General features: G+C 48.5%; 4 protein-coding genes across 4 annotated transcripts, besides 1 other annotated feature; 1 reads left to right on the forward strand and 3 right to left on the reverse strand.

The window, feature by feature from the left end:
- Window positions 1-13,606: part of a sequence feature (contig 1.16 792..451587(-1)) that runs on past both edges of the window.
- On the reverse strand, window positions 976-2,138 carry ANIA_01133 (Bax inhibitor-1 family protein). Its single transcript, XM_653645.2, has 3 exons — window positions 1,944-2,138; window positions 1,817-1,887; window positions 976-1,757 (listed from the first exon to the last, which is right to left on the reverse strand). Exons 1-3 carry the CDS (start codon window positions 2,088-2,090, stop codon window positions 1,163-1,165), a joined length of 813 nt encoding a protein of 270 aa, XP_658737.1. The 5' UTR covers window positions 2,091-2,138; the 3' UTR covers window positions 976-1,162.
- On the forward strand, window positions 3,851-6,556 carry ANIA_01132 (protein qutR; the record flags this gene model as incomplete). The annotated part of the gene is made up of 1 exon (XM_653644.1): window positions 3,851-6,556. One exon carries the CDS (start codon window positions 3,851-3,853, stop codon window positions 6,554-6,556), a length of 2,706 nt encoding a protein of 901 aa, XP_658736.1.
- On the reverse strand, window positions 6,989-7,698 carry ANIA_01131 (putative cytosolic Cu/Zn superoxide dismutase; the record flags this gene model as incomplete). Its single annotated transcript, XM_653643.1, has 2 exons — window positions 6,989-7,365; window positions 7,452-7,698. 2 exons carry the CDS (start codon window positions 7,696-7,698, stop codon window positions 6,989-6,991), a joined length of 624 nt encoding a protein of 207 aa, XP_658735.1.
- Window positions 9,063-12,805, reverse strand: ANIA_01130 (uncharacterized protein; the record flags this gene model as incomplete). Its single annotated transcript, XM_050613212.1, has 6 exons — window positions 9,063-11,145; window positions 11,249-11,299; window positions 11,592-11,877; window positions 12,019-12,189; window positions 12,249-12,304; window positions 12,360-12,805. The coding sequence occupies 6 exons, from the start codon at window positions 12,803-12,805 to the stop codon at window positions 9,063-9,065; spliced, it is 3,093 nt and encodes a 1,030-aa protein (XP_050469045.1).

Raw genomic sequence — 13,606 nt, forward strand, 5'->3', positions numbered from 1 at the left:
TCATCTTCGACACGGGAAGGGAGATGAATTCTTTTCCGGCGGCTGGTAACTGCTTCCCCGGAGTTTGAATGTGCAGGGCCCCGCCCTAGCTGGGGATCGCGGATATGTCCGACGATTAATCAACGGGAGCAAAGCGATTAAAATCCTTACTCGTCCAAGTCAGATACCATGCATGAAGTAATTGAATTAGATCATATGGATAAAAGCGATCATGTTGTGGGAGATGGAAGAGAGCGGAGAAGAGGAGTTGGGGAATTCGGCGGTATCGCTTACCCGCTACCATGACAATGAGAAACCTTTAGGCGTCCGCTCGAGCATGGGTTACTTACCTTGTGTCGTAAAAATCCTAAGTCAGGCTAGCCAGAGAGCTAGAACGCTTTTGCCCACCGGCACCCAGCTAAGGTAACGTGGACATGGACGGTAGAACTGGACGCTCAGCAAATGTTGGCCCCGACTGCAAGCCGGAGATTCCCCGCGGGGGAAGCATATCGATCCAATTGAATTCCGCATAAACCGTCACTTCAATTGGGAGGTTTTTTGCGGTGCTGGTTCGCTGGGGTAAGAAGAGGAGGATGGCCTACGGCAGTGGAAATCGGCATTTGGGTTGAGTGGTTAGCCGAGCGAGGCATCAAGGCACCGAGCGTCATAAACTACTTTACGGAGCACCTTGTTGAACGATGTGCGCGCCCATAGATTATGCTTGGACCAGGTCATCACTTCATTCTGCTAAGCTGATGGGAGGTGCAGGTGGGTCGAAATAACCAGCACTATGCCGAAGACGGACACCTCAGCCAGGGATTAGGCTTTGTTTAGACCTGGTTGATATTACTTGAGGTCCTTGGTCTGAGAGAGTTAAACAGCTACTCTTGGTTTCAAAAAAGCGATACTTATTCATCCGGGTAACTGCTTGGAGTAGGTTGTTCCTTAAGACTGCTAGTGATGCAGACTTCGGCCCTGGTAATGATAAAACAAGATATTATTGCACGCTCAGATCGTTTCAAAATAATAGCAAAATAGCAAGAATGGCATGTTCAGAGTCAAGTAGATACCTGAAAAGCAATAGCACAGCAGTAACTGAAGAGACAGACTAGTGGCAGATATAGGCAGAAGCAAGCAGTATCCGTTGTAAGAGCACTTTCCTCGATGACTGCGAGTGCAGGAATCAGTTGTTATTCTGGTTATTCAAAATCCGTAGGATGGCCAAGAACAGATTGAGGATATCAAGGTAGAGCGAAATCGAAGCCGCAATCTCCTCCTCAACATGGTAGTGGCGCATGATAAGCTGGGTGTCAACCAGAATGTAGCCTGAGAAAATCAGGGCCGCCAGACTGCCGTAGATAAGTTCCATGGTGCTGCCGTGAGGAACAAAGGCAGCCACAAATCCAAAGAGGATGAGGAACCACAGTGCACCGAACAGGTATGGCATCCAGTTGGTGAAGTCATACTTTGTCTGGCATGCAAAGAGTGTGAGACCAACAAACAAGCCCAAAGTCAAGATCAAAGCCTGCACCACGATCCGAGGCTGGTAATATGATGTAACCACACTGATGGAGTAGGCCTCAAGGATGGTGAACGCGGAGAGGAACAGGAGGTTTGCGGGGTAGCTTTTGCGCTTCCAGTATGTTACGAGTAGGAATCCGAAAGCGCCAAAGACGGATACCATCATGAGCCAGACGTTGCTACGGATCCATTCGCAGTAACTGGGGCTGAAGAATGAGATGGAGCTCATGACGGTGGTTAGGAGCAGCTGGACGGTGCTGTTTGAATGAGGACTGATCAGCAAGTGGTTCTCGACGTAATAAGCAGTTATACTCACAGGATCGCATAGACCTTGCGGATGAACTGCATACGGATGGGCAGAGTGCCCTCCGCGACGGTGCCACCAAACTATAGCCATTAGATCCTGACAAGATATGTTAAGACACGCAGCGCGATGAACGTACTTTAAAGTCATCAGGAACGTTGTCGTCCTCGCTGCGAGGCGTAGGCTCTTGCGCAGTAGCCTGATAAGAAGGCGGGGCCTGCGTGTAGTGCTGGTCCTCGAACGAATCTCGCTGAGGAGCCGGCTCGTATCTGGCGTTAGTCGCCATGAAGGTGATGTTTTTTGATAAATGTATTTGAATGAATATGTAACTAGACGCGATGAGATAGCTTTTAGAATAGAATCGAAGCTCTAGGATGGGGGGAATGGCACGGCTCTATGACATCCGCGACAGCTCACCGCCCAAGTGGGTCCTGTCATCGATTTCGTTCTGACATAATCAGTCCAGCAACCACTCTCATACTTGCTTCTCTTTGGAATTCATTTGTGTTTTCATCAAAAATGGCGAGCGACTTCAGTTTACGACGGCAGTGACATGCAGCTTACTGAGATCCATCTACTGTAGAAACAAGTTCCGTCGCACTTGAAGGGTGCCCCAACCAAATCCCAGCGCATGGTTTCTGTAGAGTATTCCCAACCACATTTAGTTCAACCAAGAATGAGACTGTGCCGTGTTCAGGTTAGTGAAAACAATTGCAAGTCTTATGGACCCAAAGAGAGGCTGCCAACAGTATATTGGTCGTCATGCGTGATTATTGACAGGTATGGTGGGATCTTAGGTAACGAATAGGTAGTTCTGAGCAGTAGAAGCCTTAGGCATCGACTCATGCTTCCATAGCCCTAGCCACTTATTTCGAGATCAGACCACCATAACCCCATATGTTTATAGACCCCCATATAAAAGTAGGAAGTCTACAGATTCGATCTTAGATTTTAATAGCATTTCTCTCTACATAAGTAAAGGTTTTTGAAAAGATTAAAACTTACCTGGTAATAGCTTATTTACTTCGAGGAAAGTATATTTTCTGATCCTAAATCCTCAGCTAACCAACCAAGTACATCGCAACAGCTCCTTAAGAACACCCTTCTCACCGCAACCCTGGGCATTATCTTAGTCCTTATCTTAGTCCTTTCGATATATTTCCGGCACCTTTGCATTAGAGAGTTCCTAAACCTTTGTGCTCAAGTGTACCACATTACTCAGGCTATTCAGGTTTGTATGGACATACTTGAACGTCTATTTTTGATATATATATGCCGCAAGCGTTGGCTGAAGGAAGATCCCTTGATGCAAATGGGTGTAGAATGCAGAGACCGCCCAGAACCTTATGCAAAATACACAAGCCTTAGCAGCAAGCAAAAGAACACACATCTACTGAAGCTTGTATTCCTAGAACAATCCTGCCCTATTATTAGGAACGTTCAATAGAAACAAGGTCAAGGGTTACCAAATGATAAGCTTAGTGAAAGCTACAAGTTTGCATGCCTTATATGCGAAGCCTACCTATCTTCACTGAGTCGACGGCACAGACTTCAGAATGTAGACAAGCCGAACGTTTACATTTTACTTGTCGACTATATTTCTTCATATTGAATATGCGCATATCTTCTGTTACTTCCTGCTTTAATGGTCTATCCATAATGCTCGACAGAGCTGGAGTTGCCACCGTATTTAGTAGCACAATGAAGCCCGTTGTGTTACAGTATAAATCAGTCTTGCATGGGGCGCCGCGGATGAGCGCTTTCCCGACATATTCAGGCACCAAGGCAGAAAGGCGTGACCTTCCCCGCGACCCCAAACTTCCATCTTCCCGCAAACGATCCAACCATCTAATTTCATCCCAATCTCCATAACCCACTGCTAAATTATTGCTTGGACCCTACTACATCTTGAACGCACTCGCTTCCTAATTTCTCTTAACCAATTACTGATCCACCTCTGATGTTTCATGCGTTCTCTTCACAATATATAACATGTCAGCCTAACATGATTTCCACCTTTGCTGTGGTATAATCCGTCGTCTAGCAATGTCAATCCTTGTGCGGCCACCGAAGCGTCGCCTTGCCGACACCGAGAATCTTGACCAGAACCACCGCCGTGTTTTACGGGATTTCGGCCAGGGAAACAGCGCGTCGACGCCGATCAATACTTCAGCCGACTATGGACGCTTTGACGAACGACCAGGGTCGGGAGATGGTTCCAGATACGCATCGCCGTTTCAAGAGTTGAGCTCCAGTCAGGGATCGCTGACGCGGGTAGAAGACTCACTCCAGACTCGGAGGAAGTTCCCCCCAAATGCATCGATCGTTTTGATTGGTATACGGGGTACAGGCAAGTCGAGCCTTGCGGTAATGCTCGCGGCCAGCTACGGAAGGCGCGTCATTGAAGCGGACCTGTATTTTCAGCGAGTCACAGGACGCTGCCGAGGCGTCTATAAACGAGAACATACACTCTCAGAATACCGCAGGCAGGAAGCCATTGTTATGGAATCGCTACTTATGGAGCATCAGGAAAATTGCGTAATTGTCTGTGGGCCAGGCGACGTCGAGCGTAATGGACAGATGCGACTGCGGGAATATGCGAAAACTCACCCTGTTATCCATATAGTTCGGGACTTGGAGAGCATTCAGTCTTACTTAAAAGCCCGCGACACCGAAAAGGTTCGTCGATTCCTCGAGCTATCAGGTCCAATCTACCGCTCGTGTTCAAATCTCGAATTCTTCAACGTATCTGAGAAAGGCATTAGCGATCAACCTTCTGCTAAAGACAGCCAACATTACACACAGTGGGATGCCGAGGTGGATCAACGAACTCAAACAACAACTCCGTTCCTGATGCTTAAGCGATTGCAGCGCGATTTTCTTCGTTTCGTGGCGCTCGCTACTGGTAATATTCCCGAGTTAAGAAACCAGCTTTCGCCTTTCCCGCTACATATGCAGCCAATCGAATCCCGCAAGTTTACCTATGCCGCAACTGTACCGATATCTCACCTCTTAGAGAACGACGTGGATATTGAAGAGCTTGAATCCACTGCGGATGCTTTTGAGCTCAAGATTGACGTGTCTGCAGCACCTTCTGCTCGGCTGGGCACCGAGTCGAATCTTGCAGACAGCATCAGTCACACTGTGGCGACAGTTAGACGGAATATCATAGTACCTATGATATACCATGTCGAGAGTAGTGTATTCCCCGATTCAGCGCCATTGCGGCGATCCGACGCCTCGTACTTGGAATTAGTTCTACATGGGTTACGCTTGGGGCCTGAATTTGTGACAGTAGATCTGTCATTCGAGGACAGCATCCTCTCTCAGATCATTGGCACAAAGGGGTCCAGCAAGGTTATTGGACATTATTCGCAGACCCAGCCTCCTCCCCAAGGTTGGAGTGACCCCGAGTATGAGGCAATATATGAACGAGCAAAGAAGCTTGGATGTGACATGGTTCGTTTGACGCAGCCCGCAACGACAATTGATGACAACTTCGCCGTCGAGCGCTTTCGACATCAAATCAAAACCCTTCCTGGGCCGCAGTTGCCTGTGATCGCTTATAATTCTGGTCCACTAGGCCGACAATCGTGCTGCTTCAACCCAGTATTGACCCCGGTGATACCTCGATCATTGATTTCACAATCCGGAACAAAGGGACTCCCGTCTATAACCATCCAAGAAGCACAGGAAGCTCTTTACTCCTCATTCGTCCTTGACCCTATGCAGTTCTTTGTCTTCGGCGCAAACACAACATACAGTTTGTCCCCAGCAATGCACAATGCCGCCTTCAAGGTGCGGGGAATGCCGCATATATACCGCATTCATCAGTCGCCGACACTGCGAGGTATCAATTATCTTGTGGAGAACCCAAACTTTGGCGGAACAAGTGTTAGCTTGCCATACAAAACGGAGGTAATTCCCTTACTCCACTCGATGTCTCCTCACGCCCGTGCAATTGGGGCTGTAAACACCTTAATACCGATCCGGAACCTGGAAGGCAGCACCGACAACGCCCTAGACTTGGAAAAGAACCGAGCAGGACCAATAAAAGGCTTGCATGGAGACAACACGGACTGGATTGGGATCGGTATATGCATACGGCGAGGCCTGTCGCCAGCGAACGCCATACGTCCATCCACAACCGGCCTTATCATTGGAGCGGGCGGAATGGCGCGCGCGGGGATATACGCAATGATTCATCTAGGTGTACAAAATATCTTCATCTGGAACCGCACCGTTGCAAATGCTGAGAAGCTTGCCCAGCATTATATGCGCTTGAACCTCTGCACTCTCGGTGGAAGCGGATCAGCCTCGTATACAATCCATGTCTTGAAGTCCCTCCAAGAAAGCTGGCCGGCCAACTACAAACAGCCGACTATCGTCGTCTCGGGTATTCCAGCACATAGGATCGGTGACCAGCCGGCGCCGAACTTCCAGCTCCCTCCTCAGTGGATCGAGAGCCCAACAGGTGGGGTGGTTGTAGACCTCGCCTACAAACCATTGAACACTCCGCTCATGCGTCAGATCCGCTCGCTCTCGCACCGCGGCTGGGCGGCTCTTGATGGGCTTGACGTTCTTCCCGAGCAGGGGTTTGCTCAGTTTGAGCTTTTTACCGGATGTCGTGCTCCTCGACGGCTTATGAGGACGGTCATTTTACAAGAATACAAAGAGGAGGAACAAGGGGAGGAGTATGACCAGAGCGCTATGCGGACTCGACTTGAGAATTTGGATGGGCAGCCGATGTGAGTATTGGGCCACGCTTGTGGTAGCACAAAGCTACGAATGCCACTGGCAACTCCTTGGGTCGGTCCCTTCGGACTCGTATCGAATACTTCACCATCATGAGGTACATCCTCAATATTGGCAAGTAACATCGTCATACAATTCTAAAAGCGGCCAACCTTCCTCGCCGAAAGTACATGCGGAACAACCGTTGAATTGATAAGCTGAAAGGGCAATTCTGGGCCCTGTGCTGTCATCAGACCTTACTGTGCCGGATTCCAAATTGGGCAACTACCGAGCCGCTATTATGTGATGGATCATGATTGAAATGATATGAACATATACCCATACGACCTTGTCTTGATTCTAGATATCCATGATCGTCAATTTATCATCTACTCTGCTCGCAACGATGTTTCAACTCAGTCTATATTATATTTCAACTGCACATCCTCTTTACGCCTTCCATCGCCTTTCAAGCTCCTCGTCATCATCCTCATAGTCCCCCGCCCCCCCAGCAGCAACCAGTACTTCAAAATTTCCGCAGGTCAAGCGATCACCATTAGGCGCATGCACGACCCAGGACAAATCACCGAAGTACGCCTCCGCCCCGGGTGTATTTGCGAGGAAGAAATCACTGTAACTTGCCCGGAACACCTCTCCTCTTGGCGCCCACGCAACGCCATGCTTTCCGCTCAAATCGCCAACCTCGCAGGTATTCGGCGCCGTCATGTTGCAGGGGGGCTGCTGACCGCGGCCATAGGGGTCCAAATGCCCGCCAGTCAAGTAGCAGTTCCCGTCGGCCGGGACGGGGGCGCGGTGGATATGATAGTCTATCGAAAGGAACAAAGCGCGTTAGTTCTCGACCCGACCCCGTCAAATCAGGCCGCTCTTCGATGTCAGCAGCGTGAGGACGTACTCAGATACTGGCCCTCCGGGATTCCACCAATATACACGTCCACCGCAAGAGCAGGCGAACTCAACCGCGAGGTGATTGTGATACCGCCGTACACGGTCGTGTTATCTTTTGGCAGAAGGGAAGCGTGGTGCGCAGATACGGGCTCGTTGTCTGTGACAATAGGGGCGTTTGTGCTGATGTTTTGGGCGCAGGCTGCAGTGAAAACAGCCAGGCCTAGGGAGGCACTGGGCAGGATTTTGAAAAGCATCTTCAACGAATATGAATAATTGAGAGCTCAGAAGCGGAAGAGGAGTTGAATTAATAGGTGGGGATTTTGAAACAGAGAGCTCGTTGGAATTGGTAGACCTAGTAGCAACAAAGAACGACCCTGGCTCAGTTAAATACCCCCTGGAAGCTGGAGCTCACCCGTTTTCTTCTTTTCTTCACGTCTTGTGCAACGTAGCCAATGCCTACCACGAGAATCCCTGAAACAGATTCCCAGCCGCCCCTTACCAGGTCAGCAGGGCTGTGTTCTTGCTCGGCAGCCAAGATGCTTGTCAGACAGACAGCGCCCGCTGGTTGGCCACTCAACCGCCAGGATTACGGACTATCTGCTTGGAACTTGCAAGAGGGGAAGACGTGTTGTTTCATGGAGCTAGAGTCCGGGCTATTTATGAGTTGGGAATGAATATCGGCGGGCGTGCCTTTCGTGGATGATAGGCAACATTGTTAACTGCTCAGGCTAGGCAAAGTAAGTAGGCTGACCTCAGTAGCGCCCACACTTTATGTCTTCATTGTTTTGCCATCTTCATTCCCACACTGGGTGTTTATTGCGGTTGCCTTTCACAGACAGTGACCAGTCAATAGGGCCTGTCCGCCAGACTCGTTTCCAAACGCTTTACTGGTATGTTAGGCACACTAGGACATATAAGTTAGCTATATATTTGTTATATATATATAGACTTCTTGAAAGCGTCTATTAACTTACACATGATAGGGCACTATCATATAGACTTCAGGCTTGTAAACTCTGCCCTGTTACCCCATGGGCGGCGGTTTGCCTAGGCAACCTACCTCAGAACCGCTCAGCGGTGGGGTTAACAAGTCTGTTAGAGTATAATCGGTTCTGGGACCAAGCAAGTTCTCAAGGAATTTTAATATAAAGTTGAGAGAGCTAAGCTTGCAGGTATTCCAGAAGTAAACAGGTCTGGTTGATAAAAATTACCCTTGTACCCTTGGTAATATAGAACCTGTCCATGATTAGCAAATTAGGAGTACAGCTATTATTGGAGAGTCGATAGAGGGAGCTTTGATTGGGGCAATTTATTTAACAGAGGCACCCACCTCAAACTTAATATCTTTAGCAGCTACACATCCCAGACAATACCGGGGTTGGATACGCCTGAAAGCTGGGATTGAAGGAGCACCAGCTCAACAGGAGGCAAAATGCTTTCAAAGAAGGATATATCTCACCGTACATAGTTAGAACAAAGGATGACCCAGCTACATCATGGTGGCTGGTCAGCATGTTCTCAGAGCATCATCAAACACCATCCTCCAAGAGTGGCTTAATCACAAATCGATGGCCATCTGATGCCGCATAAAGAACGGGGTGCCCGACCAGGATTAGTCTCAGTCTTCTCGGGCGCCATGCTCTAGGAGTAGCCTGACCACAGAATCATAGCCTCTTGATGCCGCGTCTGAAAGAGGTGTCCGACCATTGCCATGCTTAGAGTCTGCTTGAGCACCATGATCCAGGAGTAATCTGACCACAGATTCATGGCCCTTCAATGCTGCATATGAAAGAGGCGTCCAACTCTCGTTGTCCTTCAATTCTGCTTCAGCACCATGCTCCAAGAGTAACCTGACCGCAGATTCCTGGCCCCATATTGCCGCATATACAAGAGGTGTCCAACCATACTTATCCTTAGATTCAGTTTGCGCACCGTGATCCAGGAGTAATTTGACCACAAATTCGTGGCCATGTGATGCTGCATATGAAAGAGGTGTCTGGCCAGAACTGGTTTCGGAGTCTGCTTGAGCGCCATACTGCAGGAGCAACCTGACCACAGATTCATGGCCCTTTGATGCTGCATATGAAAGAGGTGTGTGGCTGTCTTTATCTCTAGAGTTTGCCCGAGCGCCGTTCTCCAGAAGTATCCTGACTACAGATTCGTAGCCCCTTGATGCTGCATATGAAAGGGGTGTTTGACTGTCTTTGTCCTTAGAGTCCGTTCGTGCACCATGCTCCAGGAGTAACTTGACCACAGATTCATAGCCATATGATGCCGCGTACGAAAGAGGTGTCCGAAAATCGTCATCCTTAGAGTCCGCTCGAGCACCATGCTCTAGGAGTAACTTGACCACAGATTCATAGCCATTTGATGCCGCGTACGAAAGAGGTGTCCGACAATCGTCATCCTTAGAGTCTGCCTGAGCACCATGCTTCAGGAGTAATCTGACCACAGATTCATGGCCAGTTGCTGCTGCAGATGAAAGAGGTGTCCCGCCATCCCCATCCTTACAGTCTGCTTGAGCACCATGCTCCAGAAATAACCTGACCACAGATTCATGGCCATCAAATGCTGCACGTGAAAGAGGCGTCTGACCCCAGTTGGCTTTAGAGTCTGCTTGAGCACCGTGCGTTAGGAGCAACCTGACCACAGATTCATGGCCCTTTGATGCTGCATATGAAATAGGGGTCTGACCAGTGTTGTTCTTAGAGTCTGCTTGAGCACCATGCTGCAGGAGTAGTCTAACCACCGATTCTTTGCCCTTTGATGCTGCATATGAAAGAGGTGTTTTACCAGAGATGGTTTTAGAGTCTGCTTGAGCACCATGCTGCAGGAGTAGTTTAACCACAGATTCGTGGCCATGTACTACCGCAAATATAAGAGGTGTCTGACCAGAGTCGGTTTTAGAGTCTGCTTGAGCACCATGCTGCAGGAATAGTTTAACCACAGACTCGTGGCCATTTGATGCTGCATGTGAAAGAGGAGTTCGCCCTTGAAAATCTTTCAGGTTCAAGTCACAGTCACGTTCCTTCAAAAGCGGCGAAATTATTGGCAAAACTCCAAAATTAGCTGCAAAGTGGATGGCTTCAAATCCCTCACCAATCTCACGCAACCTCCTATCCCTCCACCACAACCTGCCTAGTGGATCATCAAGCAAAACTTGAGCAGCACACAACATCCTGGGCCTGTCCAAGAAAAGCTGAACTGCAAGCTGATGCAGGTCTTTACACTCCAGTTCATCTCGGATGTGGTCGCAGAAGTGCCGACATGCGTAATCCAGAAATGGATTTCTGGCCAACCGATCATCCAGTTGTTCAACAGATGAGCATCTACCGGAACCAAAAGTGCCAAGCTGTAAATACCTCACACAAGCAATCCCAATATCCACTTGTGCACTTGGGAAGTAGTGTGAGCCCCTCTGGTCAAAATATTCCTGAGTAGTGTAATGAACCAAACCGATCGTTTGACTCTCCTCATCGATCCTGATCAGTCCAACGCAAGCGTTAATAATCTTGGTCTGATCAATCAAACATTCTTCCGGGATGTCTTCGTCCTCTGATTCTAATTCATCGATTGCGACTGCATGTTGGAGTTCTATGATTTTCAACGGCCTCAAAGAATACACAACCCATGCGATGACTCGCAGAGCAAGCTGAGCAGTTGATGACGACATGAGCCTCTGCATAGCCTCGTCGTATAACCTATCGAGTTGCTCAGGTAAGGCTTGTAGGGATTTCTTAACAGCTCGCACTGTGTCTTTTGCTCCTAGTGATTGGATATAAAGCTGGGCTATTAGGAACCTACGATCCCTTTGTCAGAATATCGACTTCTCTGATACTCAGTTGCAATGCCAATCTAGACTTACATTCCATCAGACCTTGATGCGATAACTTCCTTAATACTCTGCCGAAGACTCGGATCTCGCTTACAGAGCACGAGAAGGTTATCATCTGACGCGATCTTTTCTTCAACGTAGGTTTCGATATCCGCTCGGCAAGCGCGTATCTCGATCCGAGTCGCGTTTTCCAGTATTCCTCTTGGATCGTCAATCTGCCTTGAGGTGCACATAAGATGTAGGTTGGGAATGGAGTCCTTTAACTGGCTAACAAGCTTGGGCCAGAAAGGCCAACCCGCTTTATCGACACACTCGTCCAACGCATCAATGACAACATAGGTTTCGGCTGAGTCTATTGATAACGATTGCAGCAACTTTAGGCATTCCGATTCTGTTGGAGCCGTTTCCTTTCCGCGATGCCGCTGGTATAACTCCGAAGCACTTCCTGGCATGGCCTGTTTCTGCTCGACCAACTGGCGAGCAATAGCACGATGAAAATACTCGGGGCTCTGATCTTGGCTTGCTTTGTGATTGCAATACACGAATGCCAGGCTGATATCCGGGCTAGGTAAATCAGTCTCGAGGAAGTCAACAACAACTGACCTGTGGTTCTTATTAATGATGGTTGACATAACCTATCGCATAGACAGAGTATTTCTCACTTACGATAAAACGGTCTTCCCAACACCAGCTGAGTAAGTCAGTATTCACACTGCCTTGCCGTAGAGGTAGCACCTACGGCTGCCTTGACACCAAAGAATTCCTCTGCCGCCAGTTTCCCAATCTAGAAACCTTGAATCCTGCAGTAGCCACTCTACAGTACCGGGTTGCCGTTGTTTAAGCACGTCTGCCTGTCTCAACCAAAAGTTGGTGGGGGATAGCCAATCAATAATCTCGCGAGTTTTATCGTCTATGAGCAGAAGAAAAAAAGGTTAGTTCATGTTGCCATTGGGCCTAAACGGGCCATACCTTGCCTCCACCGTATTATCAGATCGACCTTCTCGACCGCTTCAGAGATCTTATCACTGCGGCAATCAGCAGTTAGTCGAAAGTCCCAGCATCTAAACAGGAGTCGAGTACATATGTAGTAGCTGCAATGCCAAAGACAGATTGGATCGAGATTCGGTTAGGTAGGTCTGGATGTTGCGCAGAGTTTCGACCCTGAAGGGGTATTTTCCTCTGAGTACATGGCGTCGCATTGTAATCCGGACTCCAGCTTGTACAGACGGTCCTGTCTCCCTGATCTTGCCGAGCTCGGCGTTCAGCTGTTCCAGGTTAGCAAGAGTGGCCGCAATACACTTTTCCACATCTCTCTTGGTTTCAATGTCGAATGCGGCGGGTGGTTGAATCTTGCGCTGAATCTGGGCCAGTAAGCTCGACAAGCTGCTCAGAGCGTTGTACATGCTATCAATCTCTGCATCTTGATTCCTCCATGCGGCATAGAACTTTAGCAATCCTTGCGTTATCTCCAATCCTAACGAGATAATCCCAGCCACGCCACTTGCAATGCCCAAAGCTTCCGCCATAGCTTGACAGGATCAGATTCAAACCATAGGATTCGGATGAGTAAGGTCATGTTATTGCCTTTGACTGGATATAAAGAAAAGTAATTTCGAAAAAGTTGCTGGTCTGCCTTATTGCAAGGGGACAGCCTCAGCAGTGCTTGGAAGTGGGGTGTGAGAGGCTTGACGCTCCGCCCTAGGCTGATGCCTGGATAACTTGCTGACAGGAGCCTCAAATGGATAACTAATCAGAAGTCCTCCAGCCTCACAAGGCTCTTTCCACTTCTAGAAGTGGTTTGTTGACCAGGCGTACCGGGGAGTTTCAGAAGCAGTAAGCATAGCAATTAATTACATACCATGTACTCACTAAATTAGATTGCTATCTGGATGTAAGAGGTTCCTAACCTGTTTCTATCCTCCGAAATAGTGTGATGATCGGTGGCCTGAGGTTAGCGGAACGGGCCGTTTAGCACTTTCAATGATACATGCTTTCAATGGAGACCTATCCGCAGGTTTATACTTTCGACGCTATACCAAATTATTATACCTGCATATCAGAAAAACCTCTAATGATTCAACTCCTTTACTGACATTACCAGCACAACAATTCGAAGGATCCTGATCCATCGTTCGAGTCATTCTTAGACTCTCTTTTGCGTCTGTTGGGACTTTCCACTCAGCAAAAGGTACCTTGACAGTATTCAAATCAGGCTCATATGGTGACAGACATAGTAGTCCATCACCCATTCATTGCACATTCGTTAGATAAAGTGAGGAAAATGATGAGATGCGTTGCATCACAATGTAAGAACTGGCCTTGGACAT

The sequence above is a fragment of the Aspergillus nidulans genome, chromosome VIII (genome assembly GCF_000011425.1).
Source record: "Aspergillus nidulans FGSC A4 chromosome VIII".
NCBI classification, from domain to species: domain Eukaryota; kingdom Fungi; phylum Ascomycota; class Eurotiomycetes; order Eurotiales; family Aspergillaceae; genus Aspergillus; species Aspergillus nidulans.

Bases quoted from the DNA above. Each gene is read 5' to 3' on its own strand.
- ANIA_01133 (XM_653645.2), bottom strand. From the start codon at position 2,090: ATGGCGACTAACGCCAGATACGAGCCGGCTCCTCAGCGAGATTCGTTC. The intron at 1,888-1,943 runs GTACGTTCATCG...TAATGGCTATAG, and splicing joins ACGTTCCTGATGACTTTAAA to TTTGGTGGCACCGTCGCGGA. The intron at 1,758-1,816 runs GTGAGTATAACT...TCATTCAAACAG, and splicing joins CGCAAGGTCTATGCGATCCT to CACCGTCCAGCTGCTCCTAA.